Consider the following 15,452-nt stretch of genomic DNA (forward strand, 5'->3'; position numbering starts at 1 on the left):
GTAGACAAGTCTTTTTTTTTTTTTTTTTTTTTTTTGAGACGAAGTCTAGCTCTGTCACCCAGGCTGGAGTGCAGTGGTGCAATCTCAGCTCACTGCAACCTCTGCCTCCAGGGTTCAAGTGATTCTCCTGCCTTGGCCCCCCAGGTAGCTGAAACTACAAGCGTGTGCCACCACGCCTGGCTAATTTTTGTATTTTTAGTAGAGATGGGGTTTCGCCATCTTGTCCAGGCTGGTCTCGTACTTCTGACTTCAAGTGATCCCCCTGCCTCGGCCTCCCAAAGTGCTGCGATTACACACGTGCGCGACGATGCCTGGCCAAAATAGGCAAGTCTTTTTTTTTTTTTTTTTTTTTTTTTTGAGACAGAGTCTCGCTCTGTCACCCAGGCTGGACTGTAGTGGCACGATCTCAGCTCACTGTAAGCTCTGCCTCCCAGGTTCATGCCATTCTCCTACCTCAGCCTCCCGAGTAGCTGGGACTACAGGCGCCCGCCACCACGCCCGGCTAATTTTTTGTATTTTTAGTAGAGACAGGGTTTCACCATGTTAGCCAGGATGGTCTCGATCTCCTGACCTCATGATCTGCCCGCCTCGGCCTCCCAAAGTGCTGGGATTACAGGCCTGAGCCACTGTGCCCGGCCCAAAGTAGGCAAGTCTTAATAAGACATAAATAGGTTGTGTTTAAGAAAAATAAATCCTCAAATAAGAAACACATTAGAGAAAAAAACTTGATTTAAGAAATAATTCAAATGGAAAATCTTGTTCTAATAGATCAGATTTCAAGAAAACAAGTTAAATAACAAAGATGAGTTTCATGAGAATATGGACGCTAATGTATATGGGAGAATGTACATGCTAACATCATATGTAAGTACGTGTATTTAGAAATGTGTAATCTGGTGTAAAAGTAGGATAGATTCCCCAGTTCTCAAGCTTCACTGTGAACATAGGAAAAAAGATATCTTTCATTACTTGTTGAAAATATTTTGAGGAAAGAGGTGGATTTTAATTAAAGTACAAAGAGAGGTAATGAAATATGGATTGGTTGGGTTTTATGCCTGACTATTAATAATTTATGTAGTTCTGGGTAAGTCTCTGAGAAATATATCTGTAAGTTAGGAGGTTGGACCAAATCATAGCTGAGGTTCCTTCAAGTAGTTATTAAATTAAGGCATACCTTACAGGCCTACGCTAAGTAGTATAGGTGAGTCACCTGTATTTCGAAGAACTGTATCATCCCATCTCTACTTCCTGCAAAATGCAAAACCTCTGAGTGCATTCTGAAAGTGCATTAACTTTTTTAGGTTGCTTGCGAATCTCTGGTAGACTGTGGAAACAGTTCACTAAAAAGGTCCTCTTATTGATTTTGGAAAGTAAGGGTGGAGAAAGTATTTCTAGACAATTTTAACCTATCCCCACAGAATCATTTCATGCTGACAAGTTTTTCTTATAAAAATTTTCCCTTGATGACTTGAGCGATTAAATCAAGCTTGCATTCAGAAAAAGTCCATCTGGAGAGGTCATAATAAAAGACTTCAAAACTCAAAAACTTCTACTTTGTCAATTATATCACTTTGTCCACATTTTAAATAATATGTGACAAACCAATCATGGAACTTTAGTGACAGCTAGACAGTTTAAATAATGGAGTCCATATTACTATGGCTAGTAGAGTCAGCAAATCTATGATAGTCAAATGGCTGTAAGGAGAGTCTGGGTTGCTGATTATGCTACTCATTTCCTCCAATGGCTTTTAAGAACTAAATATCTGGTGTTTTCTCATTACTACACACTCTTCGCTGGCATCGGTTCCTTATTTGGCTATCACAAGGTCATGTTCTCTCAAAGTAGGTAAAATAGGAAAATGTACAGTTCAGAAAGCTTATTAACCTCTAAATCTCAGCTCTAATGATCTAAAGAGGGATGTGAAATGAGAAGAAAAGCAGAAAAGGGAAAGAGCTGGTTTAAGGCTAAGCTACTCCTGTTATTTATGTATGCAAATGACACGACAATAATAAAAGACTTTAAACCTGCTGATCATCTCACAAGTAAATTAATGATCCACAGAACATCTGTGGGTATAGGGAAGGGAAAAGAATATGTCCAGTAGACTGACCCTTGCAATGATCAGGAAACCCAAAGGCTTAGTTTTTGCACCCAGGGGCAAGCGCAGTGGCAGAGAAGCATGCTTGCATTCTTAAATATATAAATATATATATATATATATCCACAAGGAAAAAGAAAATAAAAATTAAATAAATTAAAAGGAAAAAAACCAAACCAAACCAAAGAAACAGAAAAAAAAAGGCTGGCTTGTCAGGGGATGGGGTCGAGAAGGCCCCAGTGTGTGTACTTACATAGAGGTCAGCACCGTAAAATCCGTCCTGGTAAACCACACTGCAGAAAATCCACACAAAAACAAAAACAAAAAAAAACAAAAGAACAGAAACACATTCCGGTTATTGAGGACGGCAGCATGCACATGCGCTCTACACAGGCAGGTGATGTATGAATACATAACCTGGGCTTGGGGCCTCGGCAAGTTGGTGAGAAAATGTGAAAGTGCACACGAAGGTTACACAGCTCCAGGACATGCGAGGAGAGGGAATGGTGTGCAAAACTAGAATGCGCAACCTGGATATTTGGTAATTAAAGTAGGATTCACACAATAAAAAGCACTCCTAGAAGAGCCTATTATATCTATCCAAAATCTGCTGGCTTGGAAATAACTTTTTGTATATGGAGTATTTTTAAAAATAAGCTTGCCCTAGGAGGAAGTTTCTTTTTAAAGAGCTTACAAAGTAGGGTAGGGGTGAAGAGGAGTTTAACATGAAAAACTGAACCCAAAGAATTCCACTAGGGCAGGGCCTGTATGCAAAGTATGTTTTTACATCACGTTTAAGTATTTTGTTTTCAGTATTGTAATAATATGTAAATGTTTTTCTGATATCCATACATCACCTGCTTTTTACCCTGCACATTAGACATGCGATAAGATTTGGCTGATCACACAAGCATGCAAAGTATTATTATTCAGCATTTTAAGAACCAATGCAACACCTCAGAAAAACAAGTCAATCAATTCTGACCAAAGTAAACAGAGAAATGTAATTAAAAAAAAAAACACAACCAAAAATACCCACAATGCATTGCTTTCACAAGCAGAGATAATGAGCTAAAGGTTAAGGTGATTGGTCCAAGGTCCAAGAATTGAAAGGTGCAGTGGGGATCCCAGATAGTAACAATATAATCCAGAGTGGGAAGGAGTAACTGGAAGATTTTAAGGGTTCTTTTTTGACTATAAGAGTATTCATGGAATTCTGAAAAATACAATTGATAACTGAAGTTCTGGGCTTGACCAAAGATCACCCTGTCTTATTTAAAAGAATACATCTGAGAAGGTAGCTGGTTAAGAATAGAAGGGTTTATTTTCCTGTTTAGATAATGAATTTGTAGCAAACAGACAATGCATGACTTTAAAAAAAAAAAAAAAACCTAAGCAACACTATATTCTTAAGTATAGATTTCCAATCTTCTGAGGTACCTTTGTGCATACAGACTTTCCCCAAAACATTATTTTGGGACCAAAAGACATGGAATAGCAGTAGAGATAAAAGATAAAACTTTCTTCTTCATCTCTGTGAAGTCAAGATCAGATTGTTTTAATTTAGATGATCTGTTTATTGGTTATTCAACTAAACAAGCTGGAAATTTTCACCACTACCTTCTCTGTTACAATAAACAAGCTGACAAGTAAAGTCATCAAATCATATTTTTAACTTGAATATGAAATAACTTATTTCTTATAGGTAGGTGGAATGTTCCTTAATTCTACTTCCAACGACATTTGGTTGTATTTACAGGATAGCATGGTCACATTTTGGAATGCCCCAAATATGCTATGCCCTTGTATCACACAACAGGCAAATCAAACTCATCTCTGATGTTCATTTAGCTAAGTCCCATTCATTTTCATAGTCTCCAGTTGCAGTTAAAGTCTGATATTAGAAAGTAATCTGCCTCTCAGTTGCATTTTAAGGAAAAAAACAACTTGTTCAAAATGAGAAGGCTGATAAAATGGAAAGCACTGAGACCAAGTGGTGATTAATTAAACTTCAAAGATCTTAGTAAGGGGATATAGACAAAGATTTACAAATAAGCCTTCTATAAAGAAGGGTTGGCATTAAAAACACGAATACATTTTACCCTAAGTCAAATAACTTATTGGGAATATTCATCTACGTTCTAGAAGAATTCCAATATTCCCTGTATCAAATGCCACAAGGAGGCTAGAAACATAATGATTAATGATGAAATTAGTTTACTAAGCTGAAAAGCAATTCTAGGCCATTCCCATGAAATACTGGACTTATTCCTTGCCATCTTCCATGTAAACAGGTGGTTTAGTTAATAAAAAGAAAACATGGGAAATCAGTGTTCAATGTAATGCACAGAAATTGATATGATTAGACATAAAGATAAAATATCTGAGCAAATATATACCTGACACAGACTTGGTAGAGAATGGGTTCTCAAGTTTGGCCAATATACTGAAATGACTACATTGAACAGGACTAAATTCAACCACTTTATAAAGTAATTCAGCAATGTTACAAAATAAGGAAGTCCCATGTTTCTGGTGAGTAGTCTCTCTTTGCAAATATGACAGTAAACTCTCTTGGATTACAATGGAAGACATTTCACAAACAATTTTCCTAGTGTGTAAAACTTTCAAAACGTTCCTTTTAATGTTTCATTTGAGTATTTCTTGATGAAATAATACTGCATATTCACTTCTTTAAAGAGATGTCAGAGGTTGAAGGTCAAAGGTCAAGTTGAGAGAAAAAAGGATTAAAATAAAAGTAAGTAATGGCATAAGATGGAGATGATGGAATGCATGTGATTTAAATGTCTACAAACTCCAAACAAAAGTTAATTTCTGAAGCAGTTCCCTTCCAGTGTCTTTTGGAGCCTGCCCACTTCAACATACCTTGTCTAATAAAAATGTTTTAACTCTGTGGAATGGAGAACTTCTAATGGTACATCCATTTGGTCTATGAATGAATGAATGAATGAATGCTAAATTAGTACACCTCAAGGCTAAGCCAATTTTGCTGTCAGAAAAGGACATACAAAGGAGGTTCCTTCCCTTTATATTTTAACTAAGTAGCAGCCAACAAGCTTCTCTGCTGCTACTTATTCCTCCGTAAGAATACAAAAAAAAAAATCTGTCATATTGACATTATCTGGCAGAGAAAAGGTGAAGAGAAATGTCACATCTTTGATGAGGAAGTCCTTGGTACAACTGACTCATGAAAGACCACTCTATAAAAATTTACATTTTAGGCTGACACTGAGAAACCCCTAAAAACAAAACCTGCCATCTTCACTCCTTTTCCCCATTCAGTAGCAAAGGATTTATTTGTTGCTATGGAATCATTCCACTGCATGAGACACCCTCCATAAAAAAATCAAACAGTGAAGGATGCTCAGCTACAGTCGCTGTTTTACCATCATTCAGAAGCCAACTGCAGTTTAATTCTTCCTACTTCTCCCTTTCTCCCTTGATTCAATTGGACTTGGTTCATCTTAGAATTAACCTCTTTTAATCCGTTTCCTACAAAGAAAGCAAATCCATTGTGGGTAACTAGCTCTGCTGCTCACCACCCAGGCAGTGAAACCAAAGGGGAGGACACATGTGACAGCCTCTGCCCCAACATGGGGTGGTGATAAGGAGGTGAACACAGCAGATGCAGGCTTGTACTACAATCTTGAGCTCCTCTTTTGGTTCTCTGCAGTAATGTTAATCCATATTCGTGCGCTTCTGAGTGAACTTCATGCCAACACACTGCTAGTAAACACAAGACGGTTCTGGCTACTGTCTTAAGCCATTACCATGAGGGCTTAAGGTGGCCAAAATGAAGACTTATAATGAATTGACAGTTTGTTACATTCTGATGATGGTATATTTTGTTTTTTGTCATCTAATCTGTTAATTTGCAAATATTCATTGAATGCCTACTCTGTGACACGGCAACATCCCAGAAGTTATGAAAGGGCCATGGTATTCTTTTTTGGTCCAACTGCTTATTTTAGAAACATACTGATTTTGGAATCTAACGCTTACCCTGGATAGGCGGGGATGGCTGTTGGAGGTACCGCTCGGACTGCACCATATACTGTCCGCCCTCTGCCCCTCAAATGGGCTCCTCTGAAAGCGGCTGCCGTGGTGGCTGCAGTAGGGTAAGGGAAGCCAGGAACTAAAGGGAGACCCAAAATATGACAGAAATTTCAACTTGCATTCAATAGAGGGTGCACAGTCACAACTTGCTATGAACCAATTATAGAAAAGATGGAAAGATACGAACCACACCTTTTTTGAAAAGGTGGCATGCATTCAATAAACCTTCTACCCTGGGTCTCTCAGTGGGGAAGAAATGGAAAGAGAGACCCAACATGCAAAAGCAAAAGATTCCATGCCTCATTCATCACAAATCTTGAGTGAGCTTCTCTGTTCCTTCTCAATTTCAGCTTTACAATGCAAGCTGCTGAGAAACAGGTCAAGAAGCTCTGAGAATGACTGCCATAATAAGAGACAGACTTTTAATTACTGTGGGCAGTCTAAATCAGATTGACACAAACTCTTTAACCGGTCAGTTATTAACCTTGCTTCCCAATGTTACTATGTGCACATAATAATTATTACTCAAAAGAACATTCTTTTTATATTTTTACATGGTACCAACCTCTAAGGCACATAATAGTCTTTAGACATTTCATTTCATTAGTCAATTTCATTCTTTTATTTAAAACATTTTAATCCACAAATGTAAGGTGAGGGAAACAACTCCTACCCTGTCCTTTAAAGAGGCAGACAATTTCTAGGGGCCTCATATCCTTTAAAGAGGCAGACAATTTCTAAGAGCCTATTTTAAGTGTGTTGTCCTCTGGAAAGCATGCAGAGACATTGATTCCATGTGCACTGAATCCTGTTTAATTATACCTCTTGCTGGAGTAAAATGGCTCAGGTCAAAATGACTTTAGAGAGATCAAGAGAGCTGAGAATAATCAATACTGGAGGTACTTCTAAGTGATCCTCTGCTGGAGAACCTGTGGCTGACTTGCAGAGGAAATGTATAATATGCTCTACACATACTTGCTTCTTTTGTTTTCTTTATCGTCAAGTACAGACTAAAATATTCTTCATATGCCCTTACCCCCCTCTACCTTTTCCAACTATTTCTGCTTTGTGCAATCTTAATATTTGGTCAGGAAAATTCTAGCACAGGTTAAGCAGGACAGGGCACTGGGATAGTATTTAATATCCCTCTCAAGAAATTTCCATTTCAGTTATGTACTGTACTAGGAAAAAAAAAACAGTACATGATAGTTCACTCACAACAGTCAAAATCCATGCCAGGCCAACATAGGCTACTTACTGATTAAAGGAATGTAAGTGTTGATACCCCCTCTTCCTGATAGGGGCACTGCTGCATCATTGCCTAGGGACACATCTGCTTGAAAGCTGGATGCTGATTGGATTTTTAAAAAATTTAAAAATGCAAAAAGATTAAAAAGGAGTCACAAATTGAAAAACAGCAGATGCTACTACAATTAAATAGCACAAGTGGAAACATTTACTTAAATACTACCTGCATATAACTCCGGACCATATACAGCTCCAACTACTGGGCTTAATTTCCAACCTGAAACACACAAAATGGAAGGTAAGCATTTAAGACTGTTTGAGGAAAGGGATGATCAGTGCATGTCAAGTTGGCTTCAGCCATCTCTGGGGCTATTTTTGCCTATTATCAACTTCTCTTTGGAATTCCAGCTTGGGGTTTATATGAGAGAGTAACAGTAGTAGAACTAGGACACAGTGAAGAGATAATGAGGGGCTGGGGCTGGGGGGCTTGGCAGGTGTCATGATGTTGGGAGGAGGAAGATGGAGAGGGAATGAGAGGAGAAAAAGTAAATAGAAATAAATCCTAGAGTTTGGTAAAGTGTTCTCACAGAATTACCCTGGATGACCTATCCTTCATTTAAAAAAAGAAGGCCGACTATATGTCACTCTGAACCACACTGTGATGCATTTTCTCAACCTTGTTTATTACTCTAGTTGTTTTAATAAAGGTATCCATGGGCTGAACTCAAATTCAACCTAGATCTTTGACTCCATGTTTGGCTATACAATGCTGGTATTCCAGGTAAACTGAAATCCACTTTCACTGGGATTTACCATTGGGATTTTACTGGGGCTCACCAACTAAAAAAGGAAAGACATGAAATAGTAAAATTCAAGGTACATTCCCAACTTCAGTGCATGTTTTCTGAGGCTTTAATGTGTAATAATCACCTTTAAGTTAATCAGACTTCTTAGCTAAAGAACACCAGAATACTGTGGAACATTAGCTTAAATATTTATAAATATTAAGAGTTTCCAAACAACATTATGTTTAATGTCAACTTTATTTCTTCTTTCCCTTTTTTATATTTATAGGAATATGGCAAGTATTTTTTAAAAAGGAATAATATATGATTGCTCACTGAGAGTGAATAAAAGTAGAATTCCACATGAAAACTTTAATCAATATTAACTGAATTTTACATATAAGCAAAAATACTCTATATTATATATTTTCTGACTCATTTGTCTTTTTATATTAAGACCCTAGCATTGTGCCACACTATTCTATAAATATACGAATGAAAAGAAAAAGGCCAGAATTGGCCTCCTCTTTTTTTTTTTTTTTGAGACAGAGTCTTGCTCTGTCACCCGGGCTGGAGTGCAGTGGCGCAGTTTCGGCTCACCACAACCTCGGCTCCTGGGTTCAAGTGATTCTCATGCCTCAGCCTCCCAAGTAGCTGGGACTACAGGCACGTGCCACCACGCCTGGCTAGTTTTACACTTTTAGTAGAGATGGGGTTTCACCATGTTGGCCAGGCTGGTCTTGAACTCCTAACCTCAGGTGATCCACCCGCCTCAGCCTCCCAGAGTGCTGGGGATTACAGGCTTGAGCCACTGCGTGCAGCCACAATTGGCCTTTTCAAAAGAATTACTGAAATTACCAGATTTAAATGACTGTAAGCAAGACATTATTCAAGTGAAAACCCATTCACTCTGATTCAATCCAATCTCTTATTCATCATTTTATGTGCCCATAAAATGCAATGTCTCTTCAATATTCCACATAAAATTCTGGCAAAATCTAGGTTCAAATCCTACTTGAATTTTAAGAACACAAATATTCTGCAACATCAAATTACACAAATACTGTGCAACATTTCTGCACAAATTAAGAGATTCCAACCAACCTAAATGAGAATGCTGACTGAGAATTCATTAGGAGGAACCCAACACATTCTTCTTAGGACCTTTAACACAATAGCAGAAGGTTTCTTGCCTACTAAACCTGAATATTAATTTAGAATAATATTTTAAAAAATAACCTTTTTCTTTCCTACCAATGCCACTGTTTCCTGAGCATTCCCTTTAAATTCACATAATGGGCAGGCACCGTACGTAGCTCAAGCCTGTAATCCCAGCACTTTGGGAGGCTGAGGCGGAGGGATCACCTGAGTCTAGGAGCTCGAGACCAGCCTGGCCAACATGGCAAAACCTCGTCTCTACTAAAAATACAAAAATCAGCCGGGTGTGGTGGCACACACCTGTAATCCCAGCTACTCTGGAGGCTGAGGCACGAGAATCGCTTGAACCCGGGAAGTGGAGGCTGCAGTGAGCCGAGATCGCACCACTGTACTCCAGCCTAGGTGACAGAGAGACTCTGCCTCAAAACAAAAACAAAAATTAATATAATGGATGTATATTGACATGCTGTTAGTAATACTTTGAATATATTTAGTTTTAGAAAATTTACAATGTATTTTCACAGATGTCCTTTGACCTTCACAAAACCCAAAGAGGAAGGTAAAACAGATACCACATCTGCAATCTGAGGTCAATACTATACTTTTCTGGGTCTCATTTCCTAATAATAAGCTGGGAGGGTTGAGTTTCAATAATTTCTAAAAAAAATCCTGGTGCCAAAAATCTGTGGTCTCAATTTATAAATATGAAAACAGAATTAGGTTAAAAAACTGGTCCACTGTCACAGAGTAAATAAAGAGTCAAACCTAGAAGGAGAACGTCTGTTTTCTGAATTCCAGTCAGAGGCTCTTTCTGTCACAATATTTCCCTTAGATGTAAAGAAAATTTGACATTCTTTGCCTCTCCTTTCTATTTTGTTTACTTTGAGTTTTTATCAATATTGTAGAGACTTGTTTTTGTAAGAGCAGTGAAAAGAAAATAAGAGGTGAAGTGGGAGGCAGTGGTATCATACCAATAAAAGGAGTAAGGAAAAATGCAAATTATGCTGATAAACTTGTATCATCTATGTGAAAAGCTGGGCTAAATATATTTATTGAAGACTTTATGGGATATAGTCAATACGGATACATTTCTCCTTGATTTAAGACATTATTAGCACATACAGCCATACTCTAGCAGTGGGTTCAAACTTTTTAAAAAAACGGCAGAGCCAGGCATGGTGGCTCACGTCTGTAATCCCAGCACTTTGGGAGGCCACGGTGGGCGGATCACGAGGTCAGGAGATTGAGACCATCCTGGCTAACACGGTGAAACCCCATCTCTACTAAAAATACAAAAAATTAGCCGGGTGTGGTGGCGGGCGCCTGTAGTCCCAGCTACTCGGGAGGCTGAGGGCAGGAGAATGGCGTGAACCTGGGAAGCGGAGCTTGCAGTGAGCCTTGATTGCGCCAGTGCACTCCAGCCTGGGTGACAAAGCGAGACTCCGTCTCAAAAAAAAAAAAAAAAAAAAAACACAAAAAAAAAACCCAGCAGAAACTCCCCCCTTCATTCTAGATATTAGTAAAAGCTTATGCAGAACCCTAAATTGCTCAGACTAAAGTACAGCTGAGACCTCAGAATTCAATCCATTTGGTTTCCTTTTTCTCTCCCAAACTGGCTCTGCAGAACAGTCTGCAAAACCACCACTGGGCTACAGATTAAATTTATATTCCATCTCATTCAGAGACCATGAGTCTAGATTAAATTTGGTAACTGATGTAACAAATTATTCATAGAAAATTTCCTTCTCAATGAGAAAAACTTATAAACCTTACTATATAATATGTAATCATGAAACAGAAAATGACACACACACAACCATACCCATGGCTGTTATCTCTAGGGCTAAGGAGAGCAACAGGTCCAGAATTATAAAAGTGATTAAAATATCCTCCTAATTTATTCCACTTATGCTCAGATGAATGAGAGTCAGAAGTAAAAGTAAGAGTCAGTGGGCATCCAGGGGTATTACGGACAAGTCTAACATATTAGAAAGAGCTACAGCAGCTGAAAAAGAAGGTGCTCAGGTGGGATCCAATTTGGGTTAACAGGCAACTAGATAGCATGTTTGCACTGTGTAAAAGATGAACTTTACTTAGAACATAACACCTTAATAACTAAAAACTTAGCTCAATTGTAATGACAAAGTTATTTTGTAAAAATAAAATACTCTCCCAGGTAAAGAGACTACTTCAACACAAATCAAACTGTCTTAAGACGGAAATAAAGACATTCTTAGAAGTTTATAAAAACTTCATATATTTACACAAGAATAAACACTCTTTCGAAGATTATAATTTCTTACCATTTGCATATGGTGTGACCATCTTCTTATTGGTCATTACACGTGCTGTAGCATTATTCACCTAAAAATAACAAGGAGAAAAAAGGGCAGGGAAGAAGTGGACCACATTAGGGAACATAAAGTTGCACATCCAATAACAGAGTATTTAGTTTAAAATGTAAATTTCTGAGAGCATTGATTTAAATAATTAACACAGCAATATAAAATATTAATATATAGTATTTTAATTAAAGTTCTTATCAAATGAGGATAACAAGAGTAAAGTGAGTTTCTTGGTTTCCAAATATCAGTACTCCAAAGAAAATACATTTGCAAGATCTTTGGACATCTTTTTAACAGAGAAATCTCTGCACTAAGGAAAACACAGAAAAAAGTAAATAGGAAACTATATTAGCAATTCACTTTGAAGTTTGTTAATAAAACAGAGGCTTGCCACATGGGTTATGAAATAGATTGATGGAAAGGTGATAAAATAAATCTGATTTCACCTGTCCTAATGTTCAGCATTTTAAATATGTCTATCAGAGATTTTTACTGTCTGAGGTAAGTAAACAAATATAGAAACCTAAGATTCCCATGTTGACAGCCTTCAGGACCATTCTGAATTTTCTAGACTACATGGTCTATCAATTTCAGAACAAAGCTTTTAAGAAAGCCTTTAAAGTAGGCACTTAAAAGAATTGAGAAAATAAAGTGTTTATTTATTTTGTTTTATGGTACTCTCCACCCTCATTACAGAACTGCATATTTTAAAGCATTCTCAGTGCTAGAGTAAGTAGGTGTTACAAAGATGCTGCTGCTGAAGAAAAGATGAATGGAACTAAGATGCCAGCATACTGCAGCCCAGTGACAGAACCAGTCTCAAAGCTCTTGCAAGGAGGGTAAAGCTCCACCATAGAACTTGACTTATACTGTGTTGTCAGGTCATAAAACATGCCAATTCAAAAAAGAAGCATAAAATATAAATGTCTTATTTTTGCCTCTTCAAATTTACATTGTGTTCAATTTGTATGGTAATAAATTTTTGTTATGAAAAGACCAATTTTAGGTAGAATTAGAACTAAAAAAAAACCTCTTCCTATGTCTTTTAAGATTTGTACAGTGATAATCCCCCATATGAGGGAAGAGCTTGAAACTCCATTTACTCTAGCTTCGCCCACCAAATAATATAACGTTTCACATTTAAAAAGAAAGAATGGGATACAACAATGATGAGACTGAGAGCATGCAGTTAAAAAACACACACACACAAATAAAAGAAAGAAAAAACAATCAATTTTGGAAAGGGGAGAAACTGAAAAGCAAGGTTCTCACAGACAAGGATTAGAATGGAGCAAGAGCTGAAACCAGCTGCTGGAGCAGAAAGCAACCAAGCACTTAAAAGGAAAAATGGCCAGAACCAATCAGAAACCACCAGTCAGCAAAAGAGACCAACAGCTGCGTGTAACTGAAGGGATGGGAAAGGAAGAATAGGGAAAGGGACAGGAACAAGGATCCGGAAAAAGAGAGTAAGGTAGGGAAAAAGAAAAGAGAAAGTCAGGAAGGGTGTAACGGGCAAAGAAAGAACAGTCAGAGCTACAAACGGGGGTTTGGGAAACAGGAAAAGTAGGGAAGGATGTAGGGGCAGGAAGTGCATTAATAAAACCAGCCAAACTGGAGTTCAGTAACTCTGAGTAAGATGTGCAAGGGGAAAAAAATCACCATGAAGTCAGTAATCAAACAGCTCAGGCTGCTACAAAACAATATGTACATCCAAAATCCAGGCGGCATTACTCAACAGCATTGAAAATAAAAGGGGGAAAGGAAAAGGAAGAGGAACAACAAGTCAAATCACATTTTGTAGTGTTAATGTGAGATGGCAGATGGACTTTTTCTTTCTTATTTGTTTTGTAATTACATTTTTAAAAGCTTCTTCTCTAGTGCTTTTGTTCACTTACCGCCAACGGGCACCATCGCCAGCATTGTGTATAGTTACCATGGAAAGAGTGAGTCAAGTGAAGGGCCCTAAATGCTAAACCATTGGAAAGGAGGGGAAAAAAAGCAAAATATGCAGACATCTTACTCAAAATGGTGGCTTTTACATTTAATACTTTAAAAAATTGGGAAAGGGGAAAGGAGCCAGTTAACCTTCGACGTGTTATCAAAAAGGGCTGGTGAATGCCAGGCGGTAGACTTGGTCATAATCACAGTACATTCGCCAGCCAGCCATCAAACCCTCTGTTTAAGAATTTTATCCATAAAAATTTAGATACCAAAATTCTTGGTATTAGATATATTTAAAAACTACACGAGTTTTGGATTATTTCCTCCCTCCCCACAATCTCTAGAATCTTCTATTTCGTGCTTATCATGTGCACAAAGAGGCGAACTGGCCTCCCAAGAGAGAGGATATTGGCTGGCCCCTTGATTCATTATAGAACACAGTGTTATAAACTGGATAGTTTTTAGACAATTTAACATTAGTTTTGCTTAGGCCTGATCACAGGAATTCAGAGTACTGCAAACTGAAGCAAAGGAAAAAAATCAAGAGAGCAGAAAGATGAACATTTTGAAGGAAAAACATAAATGAAAAACAAACACACACACACGCACACACACACAGTCAAAATTAAAACCCCCAAACAACCAATAAACGAGGAGGGAGGCAGATAGAAGTGTTACTTTTATACATTTTAGTGCAAGAAAGTGAAGAAGACAGAGATACAAACACACATACATGTGCACACGCACACATAAGACAGGGTTCCAAATGTGAAATAAGTGAGGCAACACGAAAAAAGAGAAATAAAAATATAAACCAGAAATTGAATTATTAAAGACATGCACCTCGATTTTACGGCCCTCTACCACGGTGCCGTGTAATTTCTCCCTGGCCCTGTCTGCATCAGCACTATTCTCGAAAGTTACGAACCCGAATCCCTGCATGCAGCGGGAGAAGGGGGGAAAACATGCACATCATTATATTGAAATACTGATCTCTTGGTAAATAGAGAAAAAATATCATAGTATGAAACTGACATCAGCAACAACTCAGCAATAATCTCCCAAAGTCACATTTTTTGGTCCATGCATATTTGTAAAGGGAAATTAAATCCAATAAAAGAATAAAGAACTGTAATAATAATAATAATAATTAACAGCAATGTAACAATAATAAAATAAAACATAAAGCATATGAGGCCAGACCAAAATTAAGGTACAGAGTTACTCGGGTCAAACTATTCAACCAAAAATCTGAAGATTTTTTAATGCCCTACCTTTCTCTCTCAATTCATGTTATTAATTTAATATACATGCCCCTTCATGTAATACTAAAAAAGACTTAATTAAATTGACTCTCTGACATCCCAAATCTATTATTTTCCAGTAACTGCTACATGAAATCTGACATTCAGGTTCAACATTGCATAATGAGATTTTTTTTAAAGTAGGTCTAATCATTTTAGCCCCACGTTGCCTGTTGCTTATATCGCTATTAATTCCTTTGGGAACAGGATAACTTAGGGCATAGTCGGTGTACAATTTTCTATGTACTGGGTGTGGGAGAGGAGAGCATTCATGCTCTTCTAAGCAAATAAAAATATCACTGAGCAGTGGTCAATTATAACTTTTCTTCAATGCCCTTTTTAAATGATCAGATTGACACTTAGAGTAAAAATATGTTCAACTGAATTTCAGAAAACTGCTAACCCAAATTTGCCTAAATTATTCATTTATTGATGTTTATATCTGCTATTAAAGGTAGTAGTAACTTTCTATATATAGAGAAAAAAGGAACAG

The 15,452-nt window shown here is 37.5% G+C and overlaps 1 protein-coding gene across 32 annotated transcripts in view; it reads right to left on the minus strand.

Moving 5' to 3' along the window:
• The window catches only part of RBFOX2 (RNA binding fox-1 homolog 2), a 291,710-nt gene that overhangs the window by 15,006 nt on the left and 261,252 nt on the right, over positions 1-15,452 (minus strand). For 15 of the 32 annotated variants that reach the window (XM_019018530.4, XM_019018531.4, XM_019018535.4 and 12 more), the window contains 6 exons: positions 14,499-14,591; positions 11,673-11,733; positions 7,650-7,703; positions 7,437-7,529; positions 6,125-6,257; positions 2,355-2,394 (listed from right to left, as the gene is read on the minus strand). In XM_019018530.4, coding sequence (XP_018874075.1) covers positions 2,355-2,394; positions 6,125-6,257; positions 7,437-7,529; positions 7,650-7,703; positions 11,673-11,733; positions 14,499-14,591 — 474 coding nt within the window. Of the gene's footprint in view, positions 1-2,354; positions 2,395-6,124; positions 6,268-7,434; positions 7,530-7,649; positions 7,704-11,672; positions 11,734-14,498; positions 14,592-15,452 lie in introns of all 32 variants that reach the window. The other 17 variants (XM_055374526.2, XM_019018540.4, XM_055374529.2 and 14 more) reach the window with 5 other exon arrangements.

The sequence above is a fragment of the Gorilla gorilla genome, chromosome 23 (genome assembly GCF_029281585.2).
Source record: "Gorilla gorilla gorilla isolate KB3781 chromosome 23, NHGRI_mGorGor1-v2.1_pri, whole genome shotgun sequence".
Lineage (NCBI taxonomy): Eukaryota > Metazoa > Chordata > Mammalia > Primates > Hominidae > Gorilla > Gorilla gorilla.